General features: G+C 40.1%; 1 protein-coding gene across 1 annotated transcript in view; it reads right to left on the bottom strand.

Moving 5' to 3' along the window:
- Positions 1-1,300: 1,300 nt before the first annotated feature.
- The window catches only part of SLC22A3 (solute carrier family 22 member 3), a 35,336-nt gene continuing 21,705 nt past the window's right edge, over positions 1,301-14,931 (bottom strand). The window contains exons 6-11 of the mRNA XM_048507234.1: positions 9,868-9,965; positions 9,514-9,728; positions 6,044-6,152; positions 3,914-4,026; positions 2,205-2,304; positions 1,301-1,525 (exon numbers count right to left, since the gene is read on the bottom strand). Coding sequence (XP_048363191.1) covers positions 1,474-1,525; positions 2,205-2,304; positions 3,914-4,026; positions 6,044-6,152; positions 9,514-9,728; positions 9,868-9,965 — 687 coding nt within the window. The 3' untranslated portion in view covers positions 1,301-1,473. The remainder of the gene's footprint in view (positions 1,526-2,204; positions 2,305-3,913; positions 4,027-6,043; positions 6,153-9,513; positions 9,729-9,867; positions 9,966-14,931) is intronic.

Consider the following 14,931-nt stretch of genomic DNA (forward strand, 5'->3'; position numbering starts at 1 on the left):
CTCTTTATTCTGTGCTGAATTTCCCCTACTGTATCTTCTAATTCATTTCCTGTTTTTCTTTTGGGGAAAAAATGAGGCTAAGAAGGTGTAGAGTAGTTCTGCCTTTTTTCTGTCCCCTGTTAGAATTTCACTATCTTCTCCACACAGTGACCCTATCATATCCTTCTTCTTCCTTTTGCTACAGATATTACCGAAAAAGCCCTTTTTATTCTTTTTATCATCTCTAGCAAGTCTGAGCTCATTGTGAGCTTTAGCTTTTCTGACTTTCTCCCTATATGTCTTGGCTATTTGTTTGAATTCCTCTTTAGTAATTTCCCCCCTTTTCCATTTCTTGTACATGTCCCTTTTATATCTTAGCTCACTTGAGAGTTCTTCAGACATCCATCCTGGTTTCTTTAGACACCTCCCATTTTTCTCCTCATTGGAACTGTTTGAAATTGTGCCTTCAAAATTTCATTTTTAAGAAACTCCCATCTTGTACTCCCTTCTCTTTTAGTATTCCTAACCATGGGATCACACCCAGTAGTTTCTCAAGTTTACTGAAATCAGCTTTCTTAAAGTCTAGAACACGTGTCCGACTAGACTTGGCATCCCCTTTCCGTTGTATAATGAATTCCAGGAGAACATGGTCACTCCCACCTAAGGACCCTACCACCTCCACCCCGTAAATCAAGTTATTGTTGGTTAGGAGCAGATCCAAAATAGCCGATTCCCTTGTTGCCTCATCCACATTCTGGACCATGAAATTGTCTACAAGGTAAGTGAAGAAATTGTTGGACCTGGTAGTCTTGGCAGAGTTTGACTCCCAACAAATATCTGGATAATTGAAATCTTCAATTTCTACTATTTCTCTTCTTTGTGAAAGTTTGGTCATCTGCTCCACGAAGGCATCATTCAACTGTTCAGTCTGGCTCGGGGGGGGGGGTGTCTGTAATAGACACCCACAATGAGATCACTATGGTTTGTTTTCATCAAATCTATGAGAGCCCCAGAGCCCCTAGGCACCGCCCAGAGCCCCTAGGGGATGGGGCGGTTTAAAAATCTAAAAAATAAATAAATAAAAATAAATAAATAATTACATTCCAACATGGTGGACCATTTTAATTTTATAAAATTCAGCAGCAATTTGACGAAACTGTTTTTCCTAATTAAAGAAGAGGAGGAATGACCAAAAGGCCTAGCAAGTAACAAGAACCAACAGCCTGATGAAGCAGTTTGTTGAAAGGAAACAATTACTTTTTCTATAAGAGTCACACAGAACAGTTCCCAATCTGGAAACAATTGGCTCAAAAATATGCTCATCTTTTCAAAGTCATAGAAAAAGACTATTTATTTTGAGTGTCTTTATATCTTAAATAAACATTTTACAGTTGTTTATGGCTCAGATTGATTTCCTTCAGCCACATGATAATGGCATCCATTGGAGAACCCAATGCTTGACAATGCTCAACAATGCCAACTTTTGGTAAAAGATCAAATGTATGAGTTGATTTCCCGGTGTTTGCATTCCTCACAATTACTGAAACTGTGGTAAAAAAGGAGAAAAAAAGTTTTGCTTTAATCCTGGGACAAACTTTGTCTTATTTGAAGTAGAAATGTGTAGCTTTTCAGATCCTGTAGCTCTTGATATCTAAGGTGAAAACTTTTCATCCAGTTTTGTGGTAAATTTAAAAAATGTATTTTCTTTCCCTGATACAAACACTGAGACTGCTTTTCAGTAGAGTTCTTTTTGCCCCTACTGGGGAAAAAATAAAAATACATTTTTTCCAGAAAGAATAAAAGTATTGCTGGGGTGGAGAAGAGGCAGGGGAGGTAGGTGTGGAGAGAAAAGATTAAAGATCCCATCTTCCCCATGCTGTTCTTCTCTCTGGTCCCTTTTGCACATGCAAAATACTACACTTTAAATCCACTTTCAATCCACTTTGCAGATGGATTTTACTGCGCAGAATAGCAAAATCCATTTGCAAACAATTGTGAAAGTGGATTGAAAGTGCATTATTCTGCATGTGTGGAAGGGGCCTCTGAGAAACACCCCCAAAATCTGCATCTGGAAAGTCTTCAGATGATCATGGAACTAAAGGTAATGGGTAATTCTTTCCTAAGCTAGTAACAGCTGCTGAAATAGAGCCTGAAAATCCTGTGATTCAAAAGCTTGAATTTATCAAGAAAGCATATGGAAACATAAAAGGATGCACAACAAGTACCTTTGTAATTGTTCTACATCTTCCACTGTCTCTGGAAGAGAAAGTCCCTTTGTTTCAGGTAAAAGTATCAGGAGAATCCCACATAGAACACAAAACAGACCTGTGAAAAAGTGATAAAAACATACATTTCATTTTTAGGCAATGAGAAACAAGACTGAAGTGGCTGTGCCAAATCTCCATGGGATCATATTTCTGTGAGTTAGCACATAAGAAACTATTTCTATGAATGGGTTGCCAACATTTTTAACCTTGTTAATTCATTCATCTTTCATTTGTTTACTCAATAAGAATTCAATGAGAGATCAAAACCAGCTGAAAGTAAATTCTGGTCCTTGGTTGGCAAGAGTCCACATGGCCAGGGCTCTGTGTCTCCTAGGGCCTTTCCACACTGGCAAAAAATGTACAGCAGATGTGGATTAATGCTATGTGGAGCAGCAACCAAAACTTTTCGTCGCAGATTTTTCTTACACACTTGACCCACATTCTATGGCAGGTATCCGATATCTGATTCCAGAAAGCCGACATTTATACACTACCGCACAATGAAATTGTCCTCGATGTCCTGATTGGCCATTGTGCACTGCTGGGGCGACACTTTTCAAACGCGTTGCCACGTGACATGGCAATGAGAAGATGACACTCCTGTCTTCCTATTGGCTACCGTTATCTCATGCTTTCTCGCGGGGGTATAACGAGATCTCAGAAACCTTCCTTCCAATTGGCTATCGTGCGCTTGTGCTCCGCATTCCCACACATTAAGCCTTGACTTTTTTTTAAAAAAGGACATTTTCTAGCAGATCAGTTGGCAACCCAAAAGCATGTACAGAGTTCTTTTTAATTTACAATGGAGTGGCTCTCCACAACTGAGCACAAGACATCCTTGGCTGGAATGTGTCTTTGGAAAAAGCAACAAGGACATGGCTTTTTTTTTTGAGATGAAATTCTGTCTGTTGCAAGACTAATGAAAATAACAGAATACAGAGTTACACAACAGAATACAGAGCTGGTGCCTGCACTTTAAAAACAAGCTGTAGTATTCTCACTTCACTGGGGTTATTAACTATCTTGGTGATTCTGATATACCCTCCCTTCTATTCCAGCCCCTAGCTTGTCATGCCTGGATCCTCCTCCCCCCATCTAGAAGAGCATCTCCAAAGTATACGCTGGTTGCATCCAAAGAGGGGGCTCTCTGCCTCTTATGGACAGCCTCCCCCTGGGATCACTGGGGTTATTAACTATCATGGTGATTCTGATTTACCCTCCCTTCTATTCCAGCCCCTAGCTTGTCATGCCTGGATCCTCCTCCCCACCCACCTAGAAGAGCATCTCCAAAGTACACGCTGGTTGCATCCAAAGGGGGGGGGCTCTCTGCCTCTTATGGACAGCCTCCCCCGATTAAACAGTATAACAATGAGCCGTGTTCCCTTCCTGCCAATCCGAGTGCTCGAGATATCTTTTCCACTATATTTTTTCCCCTTGCAACACCACTGGAAGATTTTTGAAACACTGGCTACAGGCAGTGGTGGGATTCAAATAATTTAACAACTGGTTGTTTACAAGCACCATTTGAACAACCGGTTCTGCCAAAGTGGTGCGAATCTGCTGAATCCCACCACTGGCTACAGGTGAGTAGAGAAAAATTGTCCACTTTCAAGGAGGAAAAAAGTAAGAGGAGGAAGATTTTCAAAGTCGTCAGTTAAATGTCTTACAGTAGATAATGAGAGGCAGTTCCACCCAGATGTCGGCTAGTCGGTAGAGCAGAAATGGGGCTACAATGCCCCCTATATCACATAAACCTGAACATATTGCAACACCAAAGTTTCTACAGGGAAAAAAGAAAACGTATTAATCAAGATACACAAATGTACACACAAAAGATTGCCCATAAGCATATGTTTACTTTTAAACACTTACTTCCTCCCCATACCTACTTTGGTCATGTTTTCTTTATGTGAATATTGTGACTGATGTCAGGAAATCAGGGATCCTAGTTCATAGGTCCATCAGAGTGCTCTTACACATATGGTTGGACTGAGCTTTAGAAGGCTCCTTCAAGACACTGACAGATTCGTGGCTGTTGAGCTGCTGTTTGCAGGCTGCACAGCCTACTTCAGCCAACTGTTAACTGTTATGTAAGCCACATGGAATGATATGCATATATTTCAGAATACAAAAACTGAAAAGAAAACTAAGATTTCTGAACTGACAAGATTCTGATTGGTTGTAAGGCATTTGTGTCATGCTCCACAGTGGGAAATTTGAACCAAGATCTCATAGAGTTGGAAGAGACCACAGGGACCATCCTCTGGACATCTGGACATGGCCCACCCACCCTAGCAGAGGGAGAGGGAGGAGAGGGAGAGCTGGAATTTATTTATTTATTTATTTATTCTTTGGATTTTTATACCGCCCTATCCCCAAGGGCTCTGGGCGGTGTGCAAGGAAAGGGAGTGGGGGAGGGGAGTGAGTGAGGGAGTGAGTGAGTGAGGGAGGGAGGGAGGGAGGGAGGGAGGGAGGGTGGCATGCAAGGGAGGGGAGGAAGGAGACCCGGCATTTGGACATGGCCCACCCACCCTAGCGGAGGGAGGGGGAGGGGGAAGGGTGGCATGCAAGGGGAGGGAGGGGAGGGAGGGCTGGCATGCAAGGGTGGGGAGGGAGGGGATTAATTAGGTATTATTATTATCATTATTATTATCATTATTATCATCATCATCATCATCATCATTATCATTATTATTATTATTATGAAAAATCCCAGGTTGGAGCCGCTTCTGAGCAAACGGCAGGCAGGAAACGCTTTATTTGCCTCTCTTCCACTGCGCCCTCCACATTGAGGGAAAAACTGCCTGCCATTGCCTAACTGTTCCAGGGAGGCCCCCTTTAAAAAAATTGTGTGGGCAGCATCTGCGTAGCTACACAGGTGCAGCCAGTCACATCATGGGATGATTGGCATGACTGTGGGCATTTATCTCTGCATGCCTGCGTAGCTACGCATGTGTAGCAGGAATTTTTTTAAAAGAGAGAAGCATCTCTGTTCAAAGTACGAAAGCAACCCAGATTGTTTCCATGGGTTCTAATCACTGAATGCATGTGAATGGATTAATAGGAAAATGGGTTCCTTTATCATGACTGCAACTCATTATACATTTGCTGTGTGGAATCAGCCTTTGAGTGTATTCCAGCTGTCCAATGCAGATGACACCAAGGCATGCATGCCCATGGCTGGAAAAGGCTGCAGCTGGAAATCCAGCCTATGTCAGTAAAAAGCTCTCCTGAAGTGCCTTTGTGACAAAGTGCCTTGCAACAAAGATGAATCCAAAAGCATCTCCAAACACGCACCTGATCTTTCACTGGAAATACAATCCCATCCAGAATAGACTGTATGTATATATATCCAGACAAAACTAATCTTCCAGACAAAACTAATCCAGAGAAACCTAATCCAGACAAAACTAATGGTCTATGTCCTGGTAGCAAAGCTGACCAGGGAATATATAGAACATTAGTTTTGTCTGCATGAGGTTTCCATTTATTCTCCCATACCTAGCCTTTTATTGCTCTTAAATGTTGGCGTGAGATGATCACTGTTTCCCTTAAGTTAAAATGAAAGGAGAGGCAGAGTTGGATATCACCAGCAAACTGATGATGCTTCACTTCTCTTTTTTACAGCATATCCAGCAGATGGGATGTGTGAACCTTCTTCAAAGGAACTCATACTCTGTGAAGCACTTCATTGTTTGGTCATGCAATCTGTCACTTGTGACATGCTTTCTGATCTAGTACTGAACCTCTTTTGAGCCCTCTGAGAAATTTTCAGATGACTTAAGTGTTCCACTTACCTTAGTGTGGTAGGATACAGTTCAGAATTCACAAGATACACAAGTTCAAAAGACATGGTGATTGCTACTCTTGCCAAGATGGAGACTGATGTTTTTAACCATAAGATGTCTGTTAATTAGATACATTCAAATGAAACATGAAAAGATTTTACTAAACAATAGGAACAAAGTATCTAGATCATATTCTAGAGCAGCGGTTCTCAACCTGTGGGTTGCGACCCCTTTGGGGGTCGAATGACCCTTTCACAGGGGTCGCCTAAGCAACGAAAATAATTTTATGGTTGGGGGTCACCACAACATGAGGAATTGTATTAAAGGGTCATGGCATTAGGAAGGTTGAGAACCACTGTTCTAGATTCTGTTTATTTAGGACTTTATACAGCTTTCAAGCATTTCTTATGCGAAAGAAACCTTTTCACAGATTAATTAGTGAACAAGATACTAACACCTTTCCAACAGAAGTGAAGAATCATCAAATAGTTATGACTGTGAGCAGCCTCAAGCCCTTTGAGGGTGAGGCGGTCTATAAAATCCAATAAATAAATAAAATAAATAAAATTTGGTACAAGCAAAATGGAAAATTAAAGAAATATTAAATGTTCACATTCTGATTTTATTGTTTCCCATCTTTGAACTGAGGGAACAGCTAGACAGGGGTATGAATTTAAAAAATAAGACCACCAAAAATATGATCTCTGGATTTGAAAATACATAGCAGCATTACTCACAGTCACCTGTAGGTAGCACTAAAAGATTGCTTTGGACATACAAGCAAACATAGCTTTGAAAGACAGAAAATTAATTTCATGATATAAAAAAAAAACCAGGCAGCTGTATTGGTCCATCAAAAATAAACACTTGGAAGTAACAACAGCACAGTTCTTTTATTTTGGGGTTCTTCAAGTTGCAAGTGAAAACTACATTGCTGAACACAAGGGGGAAAGTCCTTAGTTGCTGTTGGGCATAATCCAGACAGTAAACAGAACTGATTAGGTAAGATTTTTCTAGGTACATAAAAAGATCCACCACAGGCAATTGTGACAAAGAAATAAGGGCTCAAATATAAAAGCTGACAGGTATTCAGACCTGGTTTTGATCCTGGTAACAACAATCAGGTCTCTTGAAAGTTATCAGGCCTTCCACAATACATCATCCAGAAATTTGCCAATATAAATTCTACATTTTGCTAACTTCTGCTTCATCCCTTAAAAGAAATCCAGGTCTTCTGATTAGTGCTAGACAAGACCTGATTAGTTGCTGGCTTTCTTAATTTCAAAGGGAGGAGAAGGCAAAGATTATGTCCCAATTGCCACTGCAGTCTGGGGTTTTTCAGAAAATCTTCTCCCCACATCCTTTTTGTTCACTGTTGTTTCACCTAACTTCTAGTCTAAGCCGTGGACTAACGAATTCAACAGATTGCTCACTGTTTTGTAAGGTTTCATTATGCTACTGTTGCTTCACAAATTACAAAGTCCTAAGAACTTTCCTGGGAGTGAGCTCCACTGAATAGACCTAGGTAAGATTCTGAGTACATCTACTTAGGACAGCACTGCAAATGCAAATGCTTTTGATAGCATTGCTGTGCTATTTATTGCTAACTCACCCTAGAGAGACAGAACTAATTAACTGGTTTATACCATGCCTGTTTAAATAGAGCATCCTCCCTAATCTCACATCCTGTTTCAGAAAAAAAATGTGGTTTTTACCTGAGTGGCTAATGAGATTGTGTGTTCAAATGAATGCAGTCCAACAGAATTCACTTTGAATCCACTCAGTCAAGGTCCTGAATATTTGGTATCATTGCACATGGCATTATGGATAATGTTGCCTGATAATTAGGTTTGTCTTTGTCCTTTTGTCCAACGACAAAAGTCTAAAGTTTTCAGGAATCTGAATTTGTTTGTCAAAGCACCTGGTTCACTGAGTCAGAGAACTGGGCCAAATGCTATGAGATTCTCTAACTGCTATCAGTAAAACAGAAAAACTTGTATAACCAGTACATAGATAATCCAAATCCAAATACAGTACAAGAACACACATAGATGATCCAAATACAAATTCAGCAACAGTAACCTAGTTTTGCTGTAGTTTGCAATTAATTTTTAAAATCTTGGCAATAGGATAATGCCACAGTTTGGTTTCCTTAACTGTTTTTGTTAGTTTTCATAGCTGGTAAGAGTAATAAGATCATTATTTGTAAACAGTTGGGCATTTTCCCAAATTACAGCTCTCTTTAAAATAAATTGGTCTTCTTATCTATGGGCTTTTTAAAGGTATTGAGTTCCAATGAAAATTCCCAATTTGAGAACAGAATGAGAGCAAGTCTTACTTTTTCTCTATAAGAAGGAGGAGAAGAGAGAAACCCATAGCCTTAATATACTTGCACTTTATCTTCTTGTTTCCTGTTTAATCTTTCAGCTGCTTTTGATAGCATTGATCAAGAAATGTCATAACACAGTTTTGACACTTAGCAAATATTACTGGAACTGCTTTGGATGACACTATGCAGACCTGAGAAGTCACAATCTCTTCCCCAGTGTTACCTAGTTGTTGAATGACTGGCTGTTCTGCAATATTTTGTGCAACAGAGGTAATTTCACCCTATTGATCCTGTTAGATCTTTCAGTGGCTGCAAACATTGTTAATCAAGAGGTCTGAGAAGGTGGTGATGGTTGATTACTGATGACAAGCTACTTTTCGACCTTAATGATATCCTGCAGTGCTTACATAGTGTTTCTTATTCTTGGAGAATGAATTCAGATGAGTCAATGGAAAGTGAATCCAGACAAGATTGAAATAATGAATACTGGCAGACATTATAACCTTGGAGCCTTACTCTCCCTGTATTCTATCATAATATTATTAACAGCTCAGTAGGGTTGCTAGCAAAAATACTTTGTCCTTTTTGCAGAGGCTTGATATGTAAAAATAGGCAGCTGAAGCTTTTCATAGCACGGAAGTCAATAACACTACACAGTAAATAGCAGAAAAATAACCCTTTGTTAAAGGGTCAGTAGGGTGGTGGCACACAGTTGAGGGTAATCCTTTCACATGTTTAACCAAGGACCGTCAAGCACACACAAAGGCACTCTTGGTGGTTACTTCTGACTCTTTACGTCTTTATCTTGAATGTCTCTATTGGGTTGGATCCAACCAGCTTTTCTGCTGGTGAAAAAAGAAAGATTCTCTTTTGACCACTCCCACAAAAGGCTATGCTGAAGACCATGGGACCTGGATGTACAAAAGCCACATGGGACACTGGGGCTTTAGTGAAGAGGAGAACTGGATAGGTTTGAGTGCTGCCAATATATGATCCATTATTTTCAAACAATACAGAATTCAATTTAAGGAAGTTTTCAAGGATGTGGATCTTTTTAGCTGTTTTGAAATATTTTTAAAATCTTTGCATAATTAAATTGTCTGTAGCAAAAGACAGGGTAGTCTAGTAATCAAATGAATAAATAGCTTACCTTTTGGCAACAATGCAGTAATTAAGCAGGAAATGCCTGCCACAATGGTGCTGATCACAAAGGGGAGGCGCCGACCAATCCGGTCAATCATCAGTAAGATTAAAAGAGCTGCAGGCAATTCCATTATTGCTGTGACAAAGAACTCTAAATAAATGTTTCCTTCAATAATTCCCAGGCGCAAGACAAGTCCTTGGTAAACCACTGCACTTGTGAACCTTAAAAAGCAGAACAAAAATAAGACTTCCAAAGAATTCAAAGCAGACCAGTTTGAGAAGTAAAGACTCAGTAGAGCAAAAAATACTTAACTGAGCAAAAAAAATCGCATAGACACAAGCAGGCATAGTTAGGACTTACCAGGCATACATTAGAATAAGAGTGAATTTTCTCATCTGTGGAGTTCTGACAAGGTCAAGACAGGAAGGATTACTAACTTCTTCATCAGTAACTACTATCTAGGTAAGAGAAGCAGATATCAGCATCTAAATCAGAATCATGAACTATGTACAGGTTATATAAATAAATGTGAATTAGTAAACTGATGAAAATATAGGTCCATTACAAGTAGATTTTTGGTCTCAGGTGGAATCTGCTGAAACATTCACAAACACCAGGAAAAAAATCAGAGTCCAAGAAATAATAGCTTAACCACAGACACTGATGGCTGGATGAGATTTGAACAGAAGTCTTCCCAGATCACTCTGTTAGGATCAAAATATATAAAGCATGTGACACACAAGTGCTCATCCTGACTTGTTGACGAAGAATTGGTGTACCTCACTCAGAGAGCACTGATCTGCTCCACATGGCTCCAAATGCTGCAAAGGGGCATTTCAACTTCTCTCCCACACCATTTTCACAAGCAGAAATGGCTATAGGGGACCCACTGTCCCCTTCCTTGGGTTTCGTGTGTCTAAGGTTTTTCTAGAATTTCAGTCCTATCTAAATACAAACCAGTACTGCTATTCCAGAGGCACCTAGATCTCTCCCTTTTCTATACCATTGTTGCTGCCACAGCCACCCCTTGCCTGATGTTTGAGTTGATGAAGACACCATTGAGTCATATGCCTACGCAGGCTGAACAGAGCAGGTAAGGGAGGTGCCAATAGCATTTCCCTTCCAGAAGCAAAGAAGTTAAGGTCATTCCTGCACAAAAGCAGAGTCTTTCCTGAACTCCAACAAATAGAAGTTTTGAGTCCAGCGGTACCTTGAAGACCAACATGATTTCCAGTGTATAAGCATTTGAGAGTCAGAGCTCCCTTCAATTGACATTAAGTGGTCTGTAAGGTGCTGCTGTATTCAGATCTTGCTCTTCTACCAACCTGCAACTGTCTTCAAGAAATGTAAGAGGATTTTTAAGTCTTCTGTTTTTAAAGAGTTGCTTGTGATGTGGTATAAGGGGGAGGGGGGAATTCAGGAAGAAAATCCAGGGTTCAACTCCTAAGTCTAACCCTGTAAGTGTGATAATTTGGCCCCTAGTGGGGATTTTTTTGGGAGTTTCTTTGGAGATAAAGGCTTTTAAAGGCTTTCTTTGTCCTTTTTGACTTTTTAAATAATATTTTTTATTAATTTTGTCATATATAATTGACAAAAGCGAAATGTAGAAAAGAAAAAGAGAAAAGATAGTACAATTACTGATGAACTGTATAAGTATTGTGTCCTTTTTTTACTTTTTGATCTCTGTAATTCGGGTGTGTGTGTGTACACTGAACCTGATGAAGTGTTGGGGGAGTGTGGTGGGCAAGTGGAGACAACGTTTGTTTGTGATGTGTGCATGTGTTGTAGGGATGACTAGGGAGTGCAGGTTTGTTTGCGTGGTGAGATGTTCATGCGAGGTGGTCTTTGTGGGGTGCAATGCTACTTCATTTGCTAGGGCTTTTAATGTGGCATATTTGAGGGGAAGGAAGTATTTAGGATTTTATTATATTGGTTTTAAATTACAGTGTTAAGAGCCACAAATAACAAAAAATTCTAGTTGAATCTTTCTATTTAAAACTATTGTCTTAAAATGTTAATAAGAAAAGAATCCAAATATGCTAACAATCCAGAAAAACAATGGTTAAGAATTCCTTCTGTGTTAGACATCCTCTTGGTCAATGGTGCCCTTTTCCAATAGGTACGCACAAACCTTCCCACAAGGAGAGGATGTGAAATTTACATATGTACAAGAAATCTGTAACACATTTCAATAAATATTAACAATTCCTTTTATTCTTTTTTATACCACATAGAGAACTAAAGAAATGACTCATAGGCTCATTCCGCACATGCAGAATAATGCACTTTCAAACTGCTTTCAGTGCTCTTTGAAGCTGTGCGGAATGGCAAAATCCACTTGCAAACAGTTGTGAAAGTGGTTTGAAAACGCATTATTTTGCGTGTGCGGAAGGGGCCATAGCAATAGTTCTACAGTTATATACTTATACTGCCATTAACCATTCTAAGAGGACTGTCTCTGTTTGAGGTGCCTCATGAGAGTTACAGGGTAGTCAATTCTCTTATATTCCCCACTTTACTTGGAAAAACAGAGCTACATATTTTGGGAAGGAACTATCTTGTGAGTACATCATGTGAAATGCACTTGATCATCTGCTATCACATTTTTAGGAGCATTATGCTCTTGACTGGGCACAGAACCAAGAACAACAGAACTTGTGTAACCAAAAGTTCTCTGGAATAAATCTGGAAAAGTATCTAGAAACCTTCAATACTACTGACTGCAGATGTAAATACATCAAGGTCATGACTGTAAATAGTTCTTAAAATTTTAGGTTAAGTTCTTTGGACCTGATTTGGGAAAAGTAATACAAGCCAAGGTCAAGGTTCTAAAAATAACGAGATGGGAAGCAGGAGAAGAGAAGAAGACAGGACATGACTTTCAGTCAGAAACTACTAATTACTTTCAGCAGTGTGTACTGGCCAAAGGAAAGGGAAGTAGAGCTTGTGCCATTGCTGGTCAACTAGCCCTCAGTTTTTCAGAAATAGCATTGTAATACCACTGCAGTACCTTAGGGCAGGACAGCAACTTCCCCAACCCAGAGTTCCTGCAATCTGTTGTCAGAGTTTAGAGGTTGATCCTGGGCTTAATATACAGCATGTGCCACTCTGTTTACCAGGTTACAACAGAAAGCCAGGTTCGTAGCTTTTTGATCTGTCCTGACTAATTCTGGGCCTCATGCTGCTCTCTAGTTACAGGGGCTAATATTTTGCACCAAATCTGCCTCCCCAAATGTGCCTGAAAGGGTTTCAGACCTTGAATAATTCAAAGTAATGTTCTTTCTAATTCAAGATCACAGTCCCTTTCAGACATTACAGACACTCTTATAGGGAGGCCATCAAACTCTATGCTGGGGATAATTAGGAAAGGAGTTGATAATAAAACTGCAAGGATTGTCATGCCCTTATATAAAGCCATGGTGCGACCGCACTTGGAGTACTGTGTTCAGTTCTGGTCGCCACATCTCAAAAAGGATATTGAAGAGATAGAAAAAGTGCAGAGAAGGGCAACGAGGATGATTGAAGGATTGGAGCAACTTCCTTATGAGGAGAGGTTGCAGCGTTTGGGACTCTTTAGTTTGGAGAGGAGACGTCTGAGGGGGGATATGATTGAAGTCTATAAAATTATGCATGGGGTAGAAAATGTTGACAGAGAGAAATTTTTCTCTCTTTCTCACAATACTAAAACCAGGGGGCATTCATTGAAAATGCTGGGGGGAAGAATTAGGACTAATAAAAGAAAACACTTCTTCACACAACGTGTGATTGGTGTTTGGAATATGCTGCCACAGGAGGTGGTGATGGCCACTAACCTGGATAGCTTTAAAAAGGGCTTGGACAGATTTATGGAGGAGAAGTCGATCTATGGCAGGGGTAGGGAACCTGCGGCTCTCCAGATGTTCAGGAACTACAATTCCCATCAGCCCCTACCAGCATGGCCAATTGGCATGATCTATGGCCTGATCTATGGCTACCAATCTTGATCCTCCTTGATCTCAGATTGCAAATGCCTTAGCAGACCAGGTGCTCAGGAGCAGCAGCAGCAGAAGGCCATTGCTTTCACATCCTGCATGTGAGCTCCCAAAGGCATCTGGTGGGCCACTGCGAGTAGCAGAATGCTGGACTAGATAGACTCTGGTCTGATCCAGCAGGCTAGTTTTTATGTTCTTATGTTCTTATGAACAAACTGAAGAGTCTGAACAGATGGACATCTGTAGTACACAGATCCACTTGTCCTCTAGAGTTAATCTGAGTTCAAAAAATATGATCTTCACAGTAAATGCAGCATATATATATATATATATATATATATATACACACACACACACACATCAAAAGAAACTCTTTTAAACTCTGCTGTTAAAGTTGTTACAAAAGTACTGCACTACCTCTGTGTAATGACCTAATGTGTTTTCACATTTAGTACCTTTAGTAGCATCGAATGCTTGAAAAAACTGATGGAAACATTGTCCTGTAACACATACATCTTCTATTTTGCAATAACAAGTAAATTGATTAAAATAACAAAAGTCCCATAATGACTACTGGAACTCAGTTCAGTACATAAAATTGAAATAAATGCAAGCTCTGGTTGCAAGCTTGAAATCCAAGAGGGTGAGTCCTAGTTTATGTAGACCTTTTCAATAAATAAGTCCATATAGCCAACAGAATAAGGTGACTCGAGCCTGAGGTACAGAAGTGACTGTACCACTTGAGCTCATGGGTGGGCAACCATGTTTCCAAATGTTCCCCAATTTAAAAACAACAACAAACTCCTGAAAGTAGAAAACTAGCACAGCTAGGAGAGAAGACTTCACACCCAACCTTCCCATGTCCCCGGTGTAAGTTTTCTACTTTCAATGCATTGTTTTTCATAGGGCAGTGTGGTAGAATGATCCACCCACAAGCCCTTGCTTTTATGAGGGATTTACTTAGCTAGTCCAGATCTCAAGTTGCTAGACACCAACAATGAGTTCACCTCTCTAGCTTTATGCCCCTCATTCCCTTCCACAAATCAGGCTTGCTCTCTGTTGCCATCAGCAAGTTACTAATTGAACTGAGTTTGATGGTCTGTGGTCATACTCTCTATTCAGATTTTGAATACACTCCTTGTATCCAGCCACAAGGGGGAACCTTCGGAAATCTCACTAGTTAAGAGGTATTTCCAGCCAGGCAGGCTCTCCTGGTCTCTCTCTTACACCTCAAAGCATGAGGGTTTTTTTCATATCTACGATGCTTATTCCTGTTTCAGAAGGAGAAAGTTTTACCTTAACAGCAGTCTGTAAATATAGCAAGTGAAAGCAAGTAGCTGAATAGCAAAAGCTGCAAGAAATGAAATGGCTGTAAATGCATCCTCTTTCCCCAGGAAAGGAAAAGGCTTCAGCAATTTTGTCACTGAGGTTGGAATACATATGTACAGCAGCT

Source organism: Sphaerodactylus townsendi, linkage group LG01, assembly GCF_021028975.2.
Source record: "Sphaerodactylus townsendi isolate TG3544 linkage group LG01, MPM_Stown_v2.3, whole genome shotgun sequence".
Classification (NCBI taxonomy): Eukaryota; Metazoa; Chordata; class Lepidosauria; order Squamata; family Sphaerodactylidae; genus Sphaerodactylus; species Sphaerodactylus townsendi.